This window comes from Hordeum vulgare, chromosome 5H (genome assembly GCF_904849725.1).
Source record: "Hordeum vulgare subsp. vulgare chromosome 5H, MorexV3_pseudomolecules_assembly, whole genome shotgun sequence".
Taxonomy (NCBI): domain Eukaryota; kingdom Viridiplantae; phylum Streptophyta; class Magnoliopsida; order Poales; family Poaceae; genus Hordeum; species Hordeum vulgare.
Genome location: NC_058522.1, coordinates 431,716,832 through 431,734,273, shown reverse-complemented (window position 1 = coordinate 431,734,273; position 17,442 = coordinate 431,716,832). Strand labels below are relative to the sequence as shown.

General features: G+C 48.3%; 1 protein-coding gene across 1 annotated transcript; it reads left to right on the top strand.

Annotated features, from left to right (window-relative positions):
* Positions 1-9,799: 9,799 nt before the first annotated feature.
* Positions 9,800-12,531, top strand: LOC123397495 (exocyst complex component EXO70B1). Its single transcript, XM_045092023.1, has one exon. The coding sequence runs from the start codon at positions 9,833-9,835 to the stop codon at positions 12,095-12,097; it is 2,265 nt and encodes a 754-aa protein (XP_044947958.1). The 5' UTR covers positions 9,800-9,832; the 3' UTR covers positions 12,098-12,531.
* Positions 12,532-17,442: the final 4,911 nt, after the last annotated feature.

The window sequence follows — 17,442 nt, the reverse complement described above, 5'->3', positions numbered from 1 at the left end:
GGGCCCGTTGACCCGCATCATTCTGGGCCCTCTCCTCCTCAATCAATCGTGTCGTGGTCTGGTCCCTCTCCTCAAGAGCAGCCTGAAGAGCAGCCTGGCTTGCCAATCTCTCTTTCTCAAGAGCAGCCTGGTTTGCCGCTCTCTCTCTCTTTGAAGAGCAGCCTGCAAAACCATTCCTCGTTACCACAGTAATGATTGATGGTCACACACAGAATGAAATGGATGAAAGTTTTCTGAGTCTGTACAACTAACCTCGATGGCAAGATCGACTGGTCGTGGACGAGGCGTTATCTCAGGACAGGAGCTTGAATGGTGCGCCTTGATCTCCGGGAGAGTGAGTGGACAACGTATTATCCCATCTCCAATGGCTATCGAGCCATGGGGCCTCCCGCCACCAGATATCATCACCAGCTCTGGATCCAAAGGTTCCTCGATCGGGTTAAAGTCCTCCCCTTTCCTAGCCTTCCCCGTGTCCCTGTATGTCACGAGCTTGTAGTGGGATGATATGTTGGTGAAGTTATTTGGATCATCCATGTCAGACTCAGAGAATGCCTTCGCCTTCTTGTAGGAGGCACTATGGGCCATGCCATAAAGGTCGTACAAGTGTGGCATCTCTGTATTATTGTGATGCGCCTAAAAGAGAGGAACAAAGTATTAGTAAGGGGTTCAAGCTAGCATGAAGAATGAATTGCATGAATCATGAAGCAAACCACATACCCAGTTTCGTCCAAACTGAAGTAAGTTGGCGCTGCCTTGATGGTGTGGCACACCAACCATTTGGCTACGCCGATCCTTCGCATTGTCATGGACGGCTCGCCAGTTGCGTGTGCACCACTCATCAACCAATGCCTTCCAACAATCCATCTTATCCGCACACCATCTCGGGGGCACCTATAAGTTATTAGAAAGAATTTTGAGCACTACGCCTATGAATCAAATCAAGAAAATTACGTAGAAGGCCTTAAGAATAGGTAATTACCTTCATGTACTGCTCCCTCTTCAGATACTTTCTGCGACACTCCTTCTTCTGCTTCTTAATACCACGCGTGGCGTAGTAGTCTCGAATAGCCTGCGGTCGAGCCTCGTGGCGTAAATTCTGTAATAACCGCCTAAACTCGGCCTCGAGAACCTTGGCCGCCTCCTCCTCATATCCCTCCTCACACCTACAGAAGGTCTGCAATCAAACGAGACAACACCGATTAGTACAATAATTAGCTATATTGTTAATTTTAGATTGTGTATAAGGATAATTTACCCAAAAGCTCTTGATCGCCATCTCGGCCCTTGTGTGGCACAAGACACCATCTATAATCTCCTCCAACGGGGCCTGCGCAGCCTGGTAGTGCTCCCAGGGAAATCCTAGTGTAGAACCTGACCCTCACCACGCAACGTGACAAACCCCGGCAAATTTGTCCGGCAAAGCACACCAAGGACGTTGTTCGGCTTGCGGACTCCACGAGGGTGTGCCCATCCCTTGCAGTATGATAAGGTCAACGCATTAGATATTTGAAGAAACTTGAAGGCAAAAGCTAAAAAAGAGTAAATGTGCTTTCTTATCCCCTTCAGGCTTAATAACCGGCCTCTGCTCGCGGGTAGCCGGCACGACCAGGAGACGTGTACTACCACGCTTGTACACGGTGGCCCCGTCCACCTGCTCGTCGCCCTCACTATCTGTAGTATCATTCACGTCATCCCCGCCCCCTGAGCCACCTGGACCTTCGGTCCAATTCGGCACCTCGGTTCGCTTCGGCCAGGCAGCCCATCTGGGCGTCTCCACATCGGACGAAGCCTGAGGAACCGGAGTCTCGTGGGCCGAACGCACCTCGACCCGAGGCTGATCCTGGACCGGAGTCTCATGGGCCAAATGCACGTCAACACGAGGCTCCTGGACCGGAGTCCCCGTAGCCTCCTCCGAAAAGGGTCCACCATAGTAGTCCTGTGCTCGGGTGAATGAGCTGGTGGTGGTGGAGAGGACAGATCAACAGTCCTCCTAGATCTTCCACGGCCACCACCTGTCCCTGTACCCTTCCCCTTCTTCCCTACCCGACCAGCACCTCTCCCTGTAGGCAATGCCGCCGACGAAGAAGAACCCGCGGGTGGTGTCATCAGACTATCTGCCAAGGCTCTACGGACATATAGGAGTGGAATGGAAGTACCACCCCTCGTGCGGGCCGTCGAAGCAGAACCCGTCGAGCGATCTGGACCCGCACCCACCATCTTTCAACACCTGCTGACCTACCATGATAAATATTAAAAGAAATTAGTACAACATAAAAAATTGAATAACTGACATGAATAATAATATGTACATGAATAATAAAGATTAAAATATATATAACTTAAGTTGGGAATCTTACAAACTAATAATCATCATCAATAAATGCATCATCATCATCACTATCACGCATGTCTTCATGAATGACATGCTCATCGGGTTCAACGACGTGAAGTTGTGAAAGGCCTTTCTGTAATCGGTCAAGCATTGACAGGTCATCCGCATCAGTAACCTCTTCTAGTTCCAGCTCTGCTGGTTCCGGCTCAGGGGTGAAGTCGGATTCATTGTCGTTGTCTACATCCATGTTCTGGGGTGAAGCACGACGGTTCTTGAAACGTTTCTTGGAAAGACGTGTTTCTTGGAATAATTCTCCCTCATATGTGTTTGGGTTAATGTGAGGTTCATAATCCTCTTCATTTGTGAGAGGTGGTCTAACATGTGGCGGCACTTCATAAACAATATACCAACCTTCCTGATTCTTATCAGTTTGGCATGCCCACGGTAGATACAAAACTTGGGTCGCTTGTTGAGCCGTAATATAGACATCGGGAACATCTAAATGGGTGTTTGGATTGATTTTTACTAGTCCTATATGTTCATGAGTCCTTCTAGTCTCCTTCAGCTGGAACCAATAACATTTGAAGACTACGACGTTCGGTGGGTTTTCACCATAGAATTGAAGTTCATAAATTGCTTCAACTCTTCCATAATACTCGATAACACCTTCGCCGATAGCAGAGACACCACAATTTGTAGATTTTCGGTCGGGCATAGATAGCTCTTAGCCAGAGGTACGAAAGAGATACCCGTTGATGTTGTATTTCTCAAATGAACGAACCTTATAGTCAAAAACATTAGCGGCTTGTCTCAATTCGGCGTCTATAGACTCTGAATTAGCCTACAAATTTAATACGAAACGATTGTTGCATTAGCCGCAAGTTAGACCAAGAAATGAAATGGTCCATTATTGATAATTACCATTTGTTTGAACCAAGAGATGAAACCGGGATATCCGCCTCCTGTCTTTGCCAGAAGCTCATACTCTTCGACGGAATCATTTTCGATCACCACTCAATCCGAGAATTTGGCGACGTATCGGCTGTATGAAATATCCGGAAATAAGAGCACTTCAAAGGAACTAGAAGTTACGGGAAAATGTGCCGAGAACTTACTCGATGTACGGCCGCACTTCTGTTAGGTTGTTGAAGATATACAACGAAATGTTCCGCCATTCTTCGACATCTAATGTTATTGGTTTCGAAGCACCGGCTGGTGCGAGCTTCCCTTTGAATAGGCTGAGGTTGGACCCACCTTTTTTAGGGTCTGCATCATTGTGTCGAGGCTTCGGATTATGCAAATGATGATTTTTGGCTTCGTAGTGTGTTGTCACAAAGTTTGCCACCTCCTCAGTAATGAATGCCTCAGCCATCGATGCTTCAATTCTACACTTATTTTTACATTTAGCTCGAAGCGTCTTCTGCATCCTCTTAGTTGCATAGCACCAACGATTTTGCATGGGCCCACCCAATCTTGCCTCGGTCGATAGATGTAAAATCAAATGCTAAATTGGATTAAAGAAGCCCGGCGGAAAGATCTTCTCTAACTTGTACAACAACTCCGGTGCAAACTCCTCCATGTCATCTACCACGCCACGCGACAATTCTTTTGCACAAAGAACACGGAAGAAACAGCTCAGCTCCGCCAGTACTAGCCATTTATCCTTAGGAATAAAGCCATGTAACATCACCGGCATTACCCGCTCTAGCCATATGTGCCAATCATGACGCTTGAGACCAAAGATTTTTATTTTTTCAAGACTCGCTCCCCTCTTTAGATTCGCTGCATACCCATCGAGGAACATCAAGTGCATTTTGACCCACAAGATAATTTCCCTCATAGCTGGCCTTCCAAGATTGAACTAGGCCTTTGGCTTCGACCACTTGTGCTTTCCTTTGCCTTCTCGCATGTTTTGTAATGGTCTATGACATAGTGTCTCTTGATCGACTCTAGCCTTAGTATTATCCTTTGTCTTCCCATCTATGTCGAACAATGTACCAAAAATAGCCTCTCTGATATTCTTTTCAGTGTGCATCATGTCAATATTGTGTGGAATAAGGAGGTCTTTGAAGTAAGGCAGATCCCAGAAGCATGGCTTGTGAGTCCAGGCGTGTTTTGAATTATACCCCTTGAAATACCTTGGACGCTCTGGATCAGGCTCGATGGCGTTTAACTGATCTAGGGTCTGTTGGCCTCTCAACGCAGGTGGTGCCAAGTTTTTGACAACTTTACCTTTGGTAAAGTTCTTCTTGCCTTTTCTGAACTGATGGTCAGGATCCAGGAACTGTCTATGCAAGTCAAAGCAAGAATACTTCCGACCCTCCTGCAACCAATGAAACTGAAGAGCTGCCTTGCATTGGGGGCATGGGAACCTTCCATGCACACACCATCCAGACAATAATGCATACGATGGCAAGTCATGCATAGAGTACATGTACCACACATGCATTTTGAAGTTTTGTTTTCTAGCGGCATCGTATGTCTTGACCCCATTATCCCAAGCTTCTTTCAATTCATCCTTAAGCGGCTGCAGGTACACATTCATATTCTTCCCCGGATAATTGGGCCCTGGAATTATCAACATTAGAAATGTGTTCTTTCTTTGCATAATATGCATGGGGGAGATTGAGTGGAATGACAAATACACGCGAACAACTGTATTGGGTTGCCGTCATGCCGAAGGGATTAAAACCATCCATGGCGACGCAGACTCGAGGATTCCTTGGATCTGCCACTTTATCCTGATGCAATCCATTGAAATGTTTCCACGCTTCCCCATCCGATGTGTGTACCACTATCTTATTCCCATCCGCATCTAGTTCGGTTCTTTTGCCCAATTTGTGCCATGTCATCTGTCTGGTTGTCTCTTCGACCATGAAAAGACGTTGAAGCCTTGGTGCGATTGGCATATACTGAAGAACACTAACTGCGATTTTGGTGTGCCTCTTCTCACCCATACCGTTGTCTACCACAAGATACCTGCAAGACTCGCACTTGGGAAAATAGTCCAAGTGTGCATACTCCTTCCTAAATAAGACACATCCATTCTCACATGCATCTATCTTCTCATAGGACATCTTAAGTACACGAAGTATTTTGTCCGACTGGTACAGGTTTGCAAGCATGACATGGCCATTGGGTAGGAAGCGTCCAAATAGTGTCATCATCGCGTCGTAGCATTCTCTTCCCAAGTTGAACTGAGCCTTCAGAGCCATTACTTGTGCAATTGCATCCAGCTGACAAAGCTCAGTGTGCTCATGGAGAGGACGTTTTGAAGACTCCAATATTTCATAGAAGGCCTTTGCAGATTCCTCCATCTCATCTTTCGAATCCCGAGCATCATCAAAGTCTTGCACCATGTCTTCGATCCCGGTACCATGCTCGTCGGTGCGACGACGGACCACCTCAGCTCTGGTGTGTTGTATAGACTCACCATGAAATGTCCACACTGTATAATTAGGCTTAAAACCCCTCCTCTGCAGGTGTTTAATCATTACAGCCTCTGTCGTCTTTTTATAGTTGTCGCATCCAGGACAGGGGCAATAGTTTCTTTCCTCGCCATTTGCAAATGCGGCTTTCACAAATTCCTTGGTTTTTAGAAACCATTCTTTCGTCATCTCTTTCTGACTAGGGTGACCGGTATACATCCACGCATGATCACTCATCTTGCCTAGCTACTAAAGACACAAGAAATATATTTATATATAATTTAGCATATATATTCATCAGTTAATCAAGTTCGCCATTTTTATTACGTCCATGCAACCTACACACTAATAGGTAAAGATAGGTCATAATCCCACCCGAGTATGTATAGATTGGGTTCATTTTCCCATGATGTGCTGTGGATCCAACACAAAATTTCGGCAGCACCTCCCCACTGTTCTCCTGATACACGTCTCCGCAATAAACACAGAGGATGTGTATCCGGAGAACAACAGGGAGGCACTGACGAAATTATGCATCGGATCCGGAACAAAGCATATGGGAAAACGAACCCAACCTACACATACTCGGGTTGTCCATGGATAACGTTGGACAATTTGAAAGAATCATGGTTATAAATATAAGCAAATGCATGCATATTTATAATTGTAACCCTTTCGAATGGGAGACGCATACTGGTCATGCATACTGATAAATTAGTTTAATTACCTAAATCTAGCAAGTTTCATCCGAAAATTGACCCACAGTAAATGAAGGGGCGAGGAGGAGATGACATTTGTACTGACCCACGAATGCAGGGGCAGAGCTCGTACAACGCACGGGGAGGTCTTCGCACAGCAGACCTCACAGCGACGTGACAACTGTCACATGTAAATCCACCCGATCAACACAAATATGCTAATTATGTCTTTTTGGAGCTATATGGGCTAATTATGTCATTTTAGAGGAAAACAAGCTAAGAATATAATATTCATGAGCTAACCAAGGTTTTTATGCCATTTTGAGCTTATGATGTCATTTTGGAGGATAATTAGCTAAGTTGTGAGCTAACCAAGGTTATTATGATGTTTTTACCCTAACTAAGCTAATTATGTCATTTTGGAGGATAATTAGCTAAGTATGTCTTTGTTGGGGAAAATAAGCTACGTAGAAGAAGAAAGAGAAGAAGCAAGAAGAGAAGGAGAAGGAGAAGGAGGAGAAGGAGAAGGAGGAGGAGGAGAATGAGAAGGAGGAGGAGGAGGAGAAGAAGAGAAGAATAAGGAGAAGAAGAAGGAGAAGGAGGAGGAGAAGAAGGAGGAGAGAAGAAGGAGAAGAAGGAGGGAGAAGTATCTTCTTCTCTTCTTCTTCTTCTTCCTTCTTTTCATTTTTCCTCTTTCTTCTCCTCTTCACCTCTTCTTCTTCTCCTCCTCCTCCTCCTCCTCTTCTTCTTCCTCCTCTTCTTCTTCTTCCTCTTATTTCTATTTCTATTTTTCTTTATCCTCTTCTTCTACTTATTCTTCTTTTCTTCCTTTTTCTCTTCTTCTCCTTCTTATTTCTTCTTCTTCTCTTCTTCTCTTCTTCTTTTCTTCTTCTCCTTCTTAACTTTGTAGTTATAATCTAATTCCAAAAAATTACAATAACAAGAACAACTACAATAACAACAACTAGAATAACTACAATAACAACAACTACTACAACAACTACAATAACTACAATAACAACAACTACAATAACAAGAACAACTACTACAACAACAATAAAAAATCAACTTTGTAGTTATAATCTAATTCCAAAAAACTAAATAACAAATACTTAATTTTCCCATGGGGGTGGGGTGGGGTGTGGGGGCTCACCAACAGGGGCGACTGTAGCGTCGTGGGCAGCGGGGTCGGGGGTGTTGGGGCGGCGGGGCGGCGCCGGGGGCGCCGGGGGCGGCGGTGGCGGCGGTGGGCGTCGGGGAGAGGAGCGGAAGAGAGTGGGGGTGTGGAGTCGTTACGCAGTGCCCGAGGTAAGTGAGTGAGAGAGAGAGAGAGGGGCGGGTGGGGGCCGTTACGGAGTTAGCTCTTTGTCATCTGTCGGCGGACGGCAAAGAGTCTAGAGTCTTTGCCGTCTGCCTCCGGGCTCTTTGTCGTTCGCTAGCAGACGACAAAGAAGGGACTCAAGTTTGACCTACCGTCCCCGTGGCCAGGTGCGCCCCACCTGTATATTTGTCGTCTGCTGTGCGGCTCTTTGCCTTCTGCGGCTGACGACAAAGATGTGACTGATGGCAAATACCTTCTATGCCATCAGCCATTTCTTTGTCGTCCGTTTTGTGGCAACTGACGGCAAAGACACTCTTTGCCATCAGCCAGCGGACGACAAACATTTGGCAGACGGCAAAAAACGGATTTCCAGTAGTGTAGGTTATTTGTGCAAGTAAGAACAACACCTTAGCACCGACCTGCCCACATAACAACTTATGAAAGGAATGAACGCGAGTCATTGAATCATGATAAAAATAACTAGACAATATTACCGCGTGTCCTCGAGAACGATTTAATCACTATAAGTACTTCTGGCTTGTCCTTTGCAATAAAAGGATTGGGCCACCTTGCTGCACCTTGCTACTTTTGTTACTTGTTACTTGCTACAAACTATCTTGTTATCAAACTATCTCTCACAACTACTTTACAACACTTGCAAAGAAGGTTCGTATGTTGCCCCATTGCTGTCTTCACTTGGGCTACCTCGACCACTGCCCATGTGTCCTCCAAGCTGAACCGGGATGCTCTATTGTCGGATCCGCCTTGGCTTTCTCCTCCTCTACATCCCACTACTCCACCTTCTCCGTCTTCATGTTCGACGCCTCTTGCCCCTTCATCTCCTCCTCTGGAGAGTCCAAAGGAAAGTCAGATGCAATGTGAGGGTCGTGTCGTGCCTTCATCTTTGTTACCCGACATTGCGAGATCAACATCTTGTAGTAGGTATTATTTTAGCAAACCATGGCTACCCGCGGATGGCGAGGTCGGAGCGGAATAGGAAGCGGTATAGTTTGCCGTGGCGACATAGACTAGAGTCAGAGAGAGGAAATGGGGTGGCTAGGGTTAAGGCTCGTGTCCGTCTTAAAAAAGTTACCTGCCACTCACCAGGTCGGCTGCCCGGACGTATAGAGGCAATATGAGTGGTCTAGGTGTAGATCCTCTTAGTGTTCACTGCCTCCCATGGATGGGAGTCGCTCTCGCTCTGCATGCTCCTCTCTTTTCGTCCGAGGGTCATGGAGGCGCAATGAACCCTCGCGTGTGTCGGTGATAGCTATCCTGGTTCATTTTCATTTGTTTTTAGTTTGGTTATGGTTTGTGTCCTGCTCAGTAATGCAAAATTGTGGCGACTTTATAAAGATGGAATAAGTTTCTCCCTGTCTAGCCCCTATCTTAATGGTGTTTCTAACGCCACGATGTGTGAAGGTGTGTGTGACGAATCTCACAGGATTTAATATGTGATTGCCTTGGATGGATCTGTTTGGATCCGGTCTTAATTTTTCGCGTTCATGTGTTTACTGATTGAATCCTCAATGGTGTCTATTTCGTTGGTCCTCTAGGACCTTAACACAACAACTTCTTCGACTGTTCACTACAACAGGGTTTGTCCGATTCCATAAGGCCTTGTTCGGCACAAGTGGTTTTCAAGTCCCCAACGGGGTGGGGATTTCATGGGATTTGGTGAATCCCCCTCTTCCACCCAATCCCCTTGAATCCTCGTTGCACGAGTTCCACGAGTCCCCCTCGATGCTTCAAAATCCCGTGAGGGGGGGGGGGGATTTAGTGGTTTGGAGGGGTTTGTCCATCGCAAACCGTGTGTACCAAACGAACTCATAAAATAGTTGTTATTTTCTAGTGCTTTTTTCTTCCGTGATTGATGAATAAATTGAATGTTTTTTGTAAAATGCACTATGGTGTGCCTGGATAAAATAACTGTTATTTTCTAGTGTTTTTTTTTACTTCCGTGATTGATGAATAAATTGAATGTTCTTTGTAAAATGCACTATGGTGTGCCGACCGGCTGGTGGGGCACACGTAGATCGTTCTCCCATGTTCGATGCGTCTCTGGCAGGTGGGCCCGGCAATCAGCTCTCGTCGTCGTCACCGTCCATTAAGGCTCTGTTTCGTCGGGGAAAAAAGAAAAAGAAAATCTGATTCGGCTTTGGCCTTTGCTAATCCGCGCAATATAATAATCGCGAGGGGAGGGAGGGAGCCCGAACGACCAAAGCAAACCAAACCAAAGCCGGGAGAGAAGAGAAATCGGCCGGTCTCCCCTCGCTGGACTAACCAGAGAGCAGAGAGCATCAGAGCACAGCGCAGAGCCAAGACAGCAGCTTCATCGCCGCCGGTGGTTGGCTTCCTGCCGCTCCCTCCCTGCTATTGGTGTTGGTTTGTCGCGCGGCTGGCCGGGGGTGAGGAGGGTCGGAGGGGGCGAAGCATGGACGGATCCGCCGCGGCGGAGCTGGAGAGGGCGGAGAGGGTGGTGATGCGGTGGGACTCCACGGCGTCCGCGCCCGCGGGGGGCGGGGAGGACCAGATGCTGTTCGACGGCGGCGGGGACCGGGCGGAGGCGGAGCGGTTCCTGCAGGCGGTGGACGACCTGCGCCGCCTCGCGCCGCCGTCCCCCGGCAGCCCGCGCCGCACCTCCTCGTCGGGGGCCTCCGGCGCCGTCCAGGTCGCCATGGCGCGGCTCGAGGACGAGTTCCGCCACGTCCTGGCGTCGCGCGCGGTCGACCTCGAGATCGAGGTGCTGGCCGACCTCAGCTCCCTCTCCATGTGCAGCGACCGCTCCAGCTTCTCCGACGTCGGCGACGCGCCGCCGGTGGACGACGACTCCGTCGAGTCCTCCGTCGGCCGCCGCAGCAGCTACCGCTCCATGCGCAGCATCCGCGAGATCGACCTCCTCCCGCCCGACGCCGTCGCCGACCTCAACGCCATCGCCTCCCGCATGGCCGCCGCCGGCTACGACCGCGAGTGCGTCCAGGTCTACGCCTCCGTCCGCAAGCCGGCCGTCGACTCCGCCCTGCGCCGCCTCGGCGTCGAGAAGCTCACCATCGGCGACGTCCAGCGCCTCGAGTGGGACGCCCTCGAGGTCAAGATCCGCCGCTGGATCCGCGCGGCCCGCGCAGCCGTCCGCGGCGTTTTCGCCAGCGAACGCCGCCTTTGCTTCCTCATCTTCCACGACCTCCCCCTCTCCAACCCCACCATCGCCACCCCCGCACCCACCACGACGCCCGCCGCCCCCTTCGTCGAAACTGTCAAGGGCGCCGCGCTGCAGCTCTTTGGCTTTGCCGAGGCCATAAGCATCGGCCGCCGCTCGCCAGAGAAGCTCTTCAAGATCATTGATCTGCACGATGCACTGGCCGATCTGCTGCCTGATGTCTCGGATATCTTTGCTGTCTCCAAGGCCGGGGAATCAATATATGTGCAGAGTACCGAGATCAGGGCGCGTCTGGCTGATGCTGTCCGTGGGATACTCTCGGAGTTCGAGAACGCCGTTCTCCGTGACCCCTCCAAGACTCCAGTACCCGGCGGCACCATCCATCCCCTCACTCGCTATGTGATGAATTACATTGTCCTCATTTCCGACTACAAGGCGACACTTTCTGAGCTGATCGTGTCACGGCCATCAGCTAGCTCGCGTGTTTCTGCCGACGGCAATGAGCTCACACCGTCATTTCCTGATCTGGACCTTGCTGATCCTGACAGCCAGTTGCCCCTTTCTGCTCATCTCATCTGGACTATTGTGGTTCTTGAACACAACCTTGAAGGCAAGGCATCACTCTACAAGGACCCGGCACTCTCTCACTTGTTCCTCATGAACAATGTGCACTATATTGTTCACAAGGTAAAGGACTCGCCTGAGCTCCGGGGACTTATTGGCAATGAGTACTTAAAGCGACTCACAGGTAAGTTCCGGTTGGCAGCCACAGCTTACCAGCGTAGTTCATGGCTTAAGATCCTGAATTGTCTAAGAGACGAGGGTCTCCATGTCAGCGGCGGCTTTTCATCAGGGATATCAAAGTCAGCACTTCGGGAGCGCTTCAAGTCTTTCAATGCCGCGTTCGAGGAGGCGCATAGGGCCCAGTCTGGGTGGTATGTGCCTGACACACAGCTGAGAGAAGAGCTTAGGATCTCAATATCAGAGAAGCTGCTTCCAGCATACAGATCCTTCCTTGGTCGATTCCGGCACCATATTGAGAATGGGAGGCATCCAGAGTTGTACATCAAATACACAGTTGAGGACCTTGAGATATCCGTGACAGATTTCTTCGAGGGGTCTCCACCTCCGCCGCATAATAGGAGGAGGTCCCATGGATGAGAGATGGCTTGAAGGCTTGCAATAGTTGTATCACTTGATTGGGTGTTGTTGCCGAGCATTCTTTAATTCTTCGGTGAAGCCAGTGCAGGCGGTCGGGTATGTATTTTGTTTCACTCTCCTGAGACTTAAGGGTGTAGTTGGTGATGATTTCTTCTACTAGAGGTAATCTGAAACAGAATCAGGATCACATTTGACGCTTGTCAAAAGTCTTGGTGTTTCTTCCTCAGTTGGCGAGCTTGCTCATTTGTTCTAGTGTTGTTGTAATTTTGTCTAGCAACATGTTCATATAGGAATGTTCTTTTTTTTTTAGTAATGTTGCATAGTTGTAAGTTGTAATTTCATGGTGTTTATTTGATCTTTAGCCGATTGCTCTGCCATCTTTCGGTTGATCAAATATGAATATGAAGATTACACTGGGTAGATTACATAGAAAATCAACTCTGCTAGTTGTGTTGCACTTTTATATTATGTACTCCCTCCGTTCCTAAATATAAGCCCTTTTAACGATTTCAATATGGACTACATACGGAGCAAAATGAGTGAATCTACACTCTAAAATACGTCTATATACATCTGTATGTAGTCCGCATTGAAATATCTAAAATGGCTTATATTTAGAAACGGAAGGAGTATGTAGGATCAAGTTCTTGCCTTGAGTGTCAGTTTTGAGGTTTCCACCTTTTCAAGTGAAATACCAGTATCTAACACTCCCTTTGTAACTTAATGGAAGACCTTTTTTGACACTGTTATGGACTCCAAAAACGTCTTACAAAAAGTTACAGAGGGAGTAGGAAACAACTACTAATGTATTCTCCCCTGTCTTGAATTCTTGATAAATAAACCCTATGCTCTAGCCGATGGCAGCGAATTGGTTGCTTTAACTTGTTGCACTCGGCAGTACAGTCTAGAGTGGTATCAGAGTCTTGATTTTGGCTGGCATTTACGTAGAAAAAGAAGACCCTGTTAACCAGTGATGCAACTATAAGATGCTCATCATGCATTTGTCCCTATTAGTGCTTCATAAATTGCTTACTGTCTGGATCTACTGGTGTGCCAACAATTCAAGAAAGGTCATACAAAAGCAAATAGAAGTAGAGTACTCCAGAATAACTAAAGGAGGCCAGAATAACTAATAACGGTATTCGATTCTGCCATTTCTGCGTTGTGGACTCATAAAACCTATCTATGGCAAAATTTAATGTACATTTTTCATCGTTCCTGGCTGTTACCCCATGGCATCACAAATTACTGTGCATTACAAGAAGATGGTCCAGCGGAGAGCTCTCTGCAAGGAAAAGTTATACTTCCTCAGTAAACTAATATAAAAACGTTTAGATCACTAAAGTAGTAATCTAAACGCTCTTATATTAGTTTATTTATGGAGGTAGTATAATCTTCCAGGACAAACATGCGAATCACAAGCAGCGAATGCAGTTGAGCGAGAAGCAACAACAAATTATTATTTTGTTGCCATACCATAATACAGTACGTACAGCTCACAGCTTGAACGGCATTGCATCCCCGACCCACCCAACATTGCCGGATGCAGAGGCACAAGGGACACTGATTGCGTAATCACAAGCGGCCAATCATTCCCTCCCTCCTCCGTTGTGTTCGTTGGAACAGATCCAGCGCACGCTAACCGAATGGGCCGACGTCGCATCACATGACACAATTTTAGCAGTTCCGGCGAGGTACAGGCGGACCGTTCCCAACCGGAAACGCATGTGCGCCATCCAAGGCGGCATGGCTTGGTTCGTTTTAGTCTCTTCATACTCCCTCCGTTCTGCAAATCCTTGCATGGCCATTTGTGGTTTGATCGATCGTTGCCTTGTGTGTGTGTGGTGTGGAAGGCAGGGCGCGAGCGCTGGGGAGGAGAAGTCAGCGGGCGGGACGCCGAAGTTGCAATGATGGCGTCAGTGCGCGGGCTCGTGAGGCTGGGAAAGCGAGGGCGTATCACAGGCGCCCCCCTGTCGTCCGTGGATCCTCCCTCCTTCCTTTTCCCAACAGCAAACACAGGTGGTGGTGGTGCCTGCCGTGATCGACGCCGACGGGCGGCCGTCCCCTCCCTCCGCTCCGGTGTGGGCGCGCCATGTGGATGTGGATGTGGTTCGTCGCGAGTCTCCGGCAGCACCACGCCGAAAGCAGGGCCGCGGATGTCTTCCCAACCATCGTGCATGTTCGCCCGCTCGATCGGTCGGTCTAACTAAATTCCATGTCACGCGGCCGCCGGGTATATTCTCCGGTGACGAGCACTACCAGTCTACCTGTGCTGCTTTGCCTACGCGAATGTTCCCTTTATTGTTTCCAGGACATGCCGCCGCAAGGTAATCAGCCCAACATATGGCTGGCCCACAGGTCATACACCCAAAGGCAACTGGAGTTATGTTACGAAATTCAAGTCCAATCGCAAGGGGCTTGTGTTGGTGGGTATATCTTGCACCGGGTTAGATTGTTGAGTTTTCAATCATGAATTTTATATTTGAAAAGCCCACGCATCCCTCCCCCTCCCTCATGTCCTTACAGTCAACTCGCTTGTATGAGCCAACTGACAAACAAATGGCAATAGACAAATGAAACTATCCAACACACGCTCATGGCTTTAAAATTTCAGTGTAATAAGGTCACCTAATTCTTCTTGACCTTCATATTGCATATAAAGTCGCTATCAATAGACTGAAACAAAAAAAATGCACATCTAAGGTAAAGAAAAAGGAAGGTGTCAAATTATGAATACCAAAGAAAGAGTGACAGACTATTCAAGCACCAAACTATTCCAGTGTAATCCTCTCTTCGCTTAGTTCCCTGCAAGTAATTGTATGATCCCCATGGTCTCCAAAAATATATGAGCACATCATCCATGCAACAAACATTACTAAATAAGTTATAAGAATGCATCCTCAGACAAAATTGTGGTTCAGTATGTAAAAAATAGAACTTCATGAAGCCAATACCTGCACTCGTAGACATGTGATGTATCAGGGGCATGGATGTGAAGCGACTCATGATGAATGTCAAGGATGTGTGCAGATGTGCCAACAGTCTGCCATGTTGCTCGCGAGCCTAATGGACGCTGATGGCCACTCAATCTAGTTGAAACTCCATACGTCTTCCACTCCTCTGCATCAACCATCATGGGATAGTTTCATCAACTGGATCGGGAATAAAAGCATGAGCCTGGGTATTTCCATGGTCATTCTGCTTCATGCCTCCACATTGGTCAGTTCTTGTACTCTATATGGACTACTGCCATATTTTTGAAACTTAAGAGTGCATAGATTAGGCCCTTCACGGCTCCAACTTAAACTTAACATATTTACATCACGAAGGGTCATTCTAGAACAGTAAGAAGTTCGGTTGGATCAAACTAACAACACATAAATATAAATCACATAGTTAGTACCCATCATAAATCCAGACCAGATTGTCAAGCAAAAGTACACGCCGAGAATTACAACAGCAAGGGAGCATGCTACTTTCAGGTTATTCATGATCTGATCATACAAAATCTAGTACTCATGTTGTACAACGGGGTACCTCTCATATGGAGGACTTGCAGATGGCGTTCAAATCCTACTTTCCTTTTTCTGAAAAAAATAACAACATCTTCTCTGATCTAGAGAGAAGAGATAACAAATAGTCAGTTCAATTTGCAAGAATTTAGAGCAAGTCATACTTTCCATCAGCAAACACGCAGCACACAGACACACGCACGCGAGCCATGTACGCACGCAGCGGCAGGCGAACACACACATGCTAAGCACACACTAACACACACTCACAGCACGCGGTCACCTCGGGCGTCCGAGCCGTATAGGTCATGGAGGAGGAGGTGAGGGTGGAGGCGGCTGGAGCCGATCCGTCGGACCGCCGGCTGCCGGCATGTACTCCGTTTGTCGGAGTTCCCATGGGTCCCGATAAGACGGAAACTGGTGAATTCATCTTGCAGACTTGTTGGTTCAGTTTGACTGCAGACAGACACTGACAGACATGTTTGGTTCAGCAGTTTAACTGAAGAGAGAGGGTTAGTTAGTTACCTTCTCGAGGCAGGGGCGGGCGTCCTTGAAGTCGAGGACGATGAGCGCGAGGGCGGCGGTAATGGCGCTCCAGGACATGTTGAGGCCGAGCAGCAGCGCGACGAGCATGCCCAAGGTGATGGCGTAGACACACGTCTTCCACAGCTTGTTCTTCCACTCCTCGTCCATGGCCGCCTCCTTCTCCTCCGTCGAGTTGAAGCATCAGTTATCCTACCGGCGGAGCCCCTCCTCTGGTGGATCCCGGTGCCGTCCAGCGCCGCCTCCTTGGCGGCTTCGCCATTGGGCTTGACCGGCGGCTCGCAGCCGACCGCGTCGGGAACAACGGAGCCATCGGGTAGGCGGCCGCGGCACGGATGGGACATGGTGTCCTGCGAGAAGCGGTGAGAGGTGACGTCGTCCTCCTCGACGACCTCGGCGGGGAGCGTGTCGTGGGACACATTGACGCACTTCGCGTGCGAGCGGATCCTGTCGATCTCGTCCGGACTCGACGACCGCGGAACGAGGATGGGCATCGTGGAGCGAGGGATATGGGGTCGCGACGGCGGAGGAAACCCTCGCGTTCTCGTGCGGGGCAACAATTTGATGGAGGCGGCATCCCTCCCCCACGCGAGCACGGCCAGCGATGGGCAGATGGAGGCGGCCTCCCTCCTCCTGCGCCGCCCCTCACGTCGCCGCCCCTCACCTCGCCGCGGCTGGAGAGGGAGCGTCTGGATAAGATGAAACAAAGGATCGTGATTGAAATTCTTACAAATGTAGGGGGCTTTCGAAAAAATGAAGCATTTTCTCGATCCACTTACGTAGGGATTGCGGGTTGAATACGCAGAAGCGGAGGGACTTTTGTGCAAAAGTGCCGATAACGGACAACAGAAGCCATCGATGCTTTATCATTAGGGAGAGATATATAGTACAAACGTCCGTGCATTGCAACGGGCAAAAAAATATCATATCACTCGGGAAATCTGTGTATGCATGCTAGAAAGAATTACGGTAGGACAATGTATATTCTTCTAGCTAAATTGACGTATTGACTAATCACCGATGCACTTGCTAGGAGTTGCTCTCTCCAAAAAACGCAGCCTTGCGCCATGGACGCCAGCATTTGACGTCATGGACGAGATTGACCCGTAATTGATGGCAGTGAAATTATTCCTACTCTGTCCTATTTGTATCGTCCATGGTTGTCTAGATGGACTTTTTAGGGTCATCCTAACAAAATAACTAAACGTGTGTTTGGAAACATAACAAACAGATTAACATTCAAATAATTTTTTTGCGCATACCCCTCAAACAACTTTGCAAGTAGCAAAA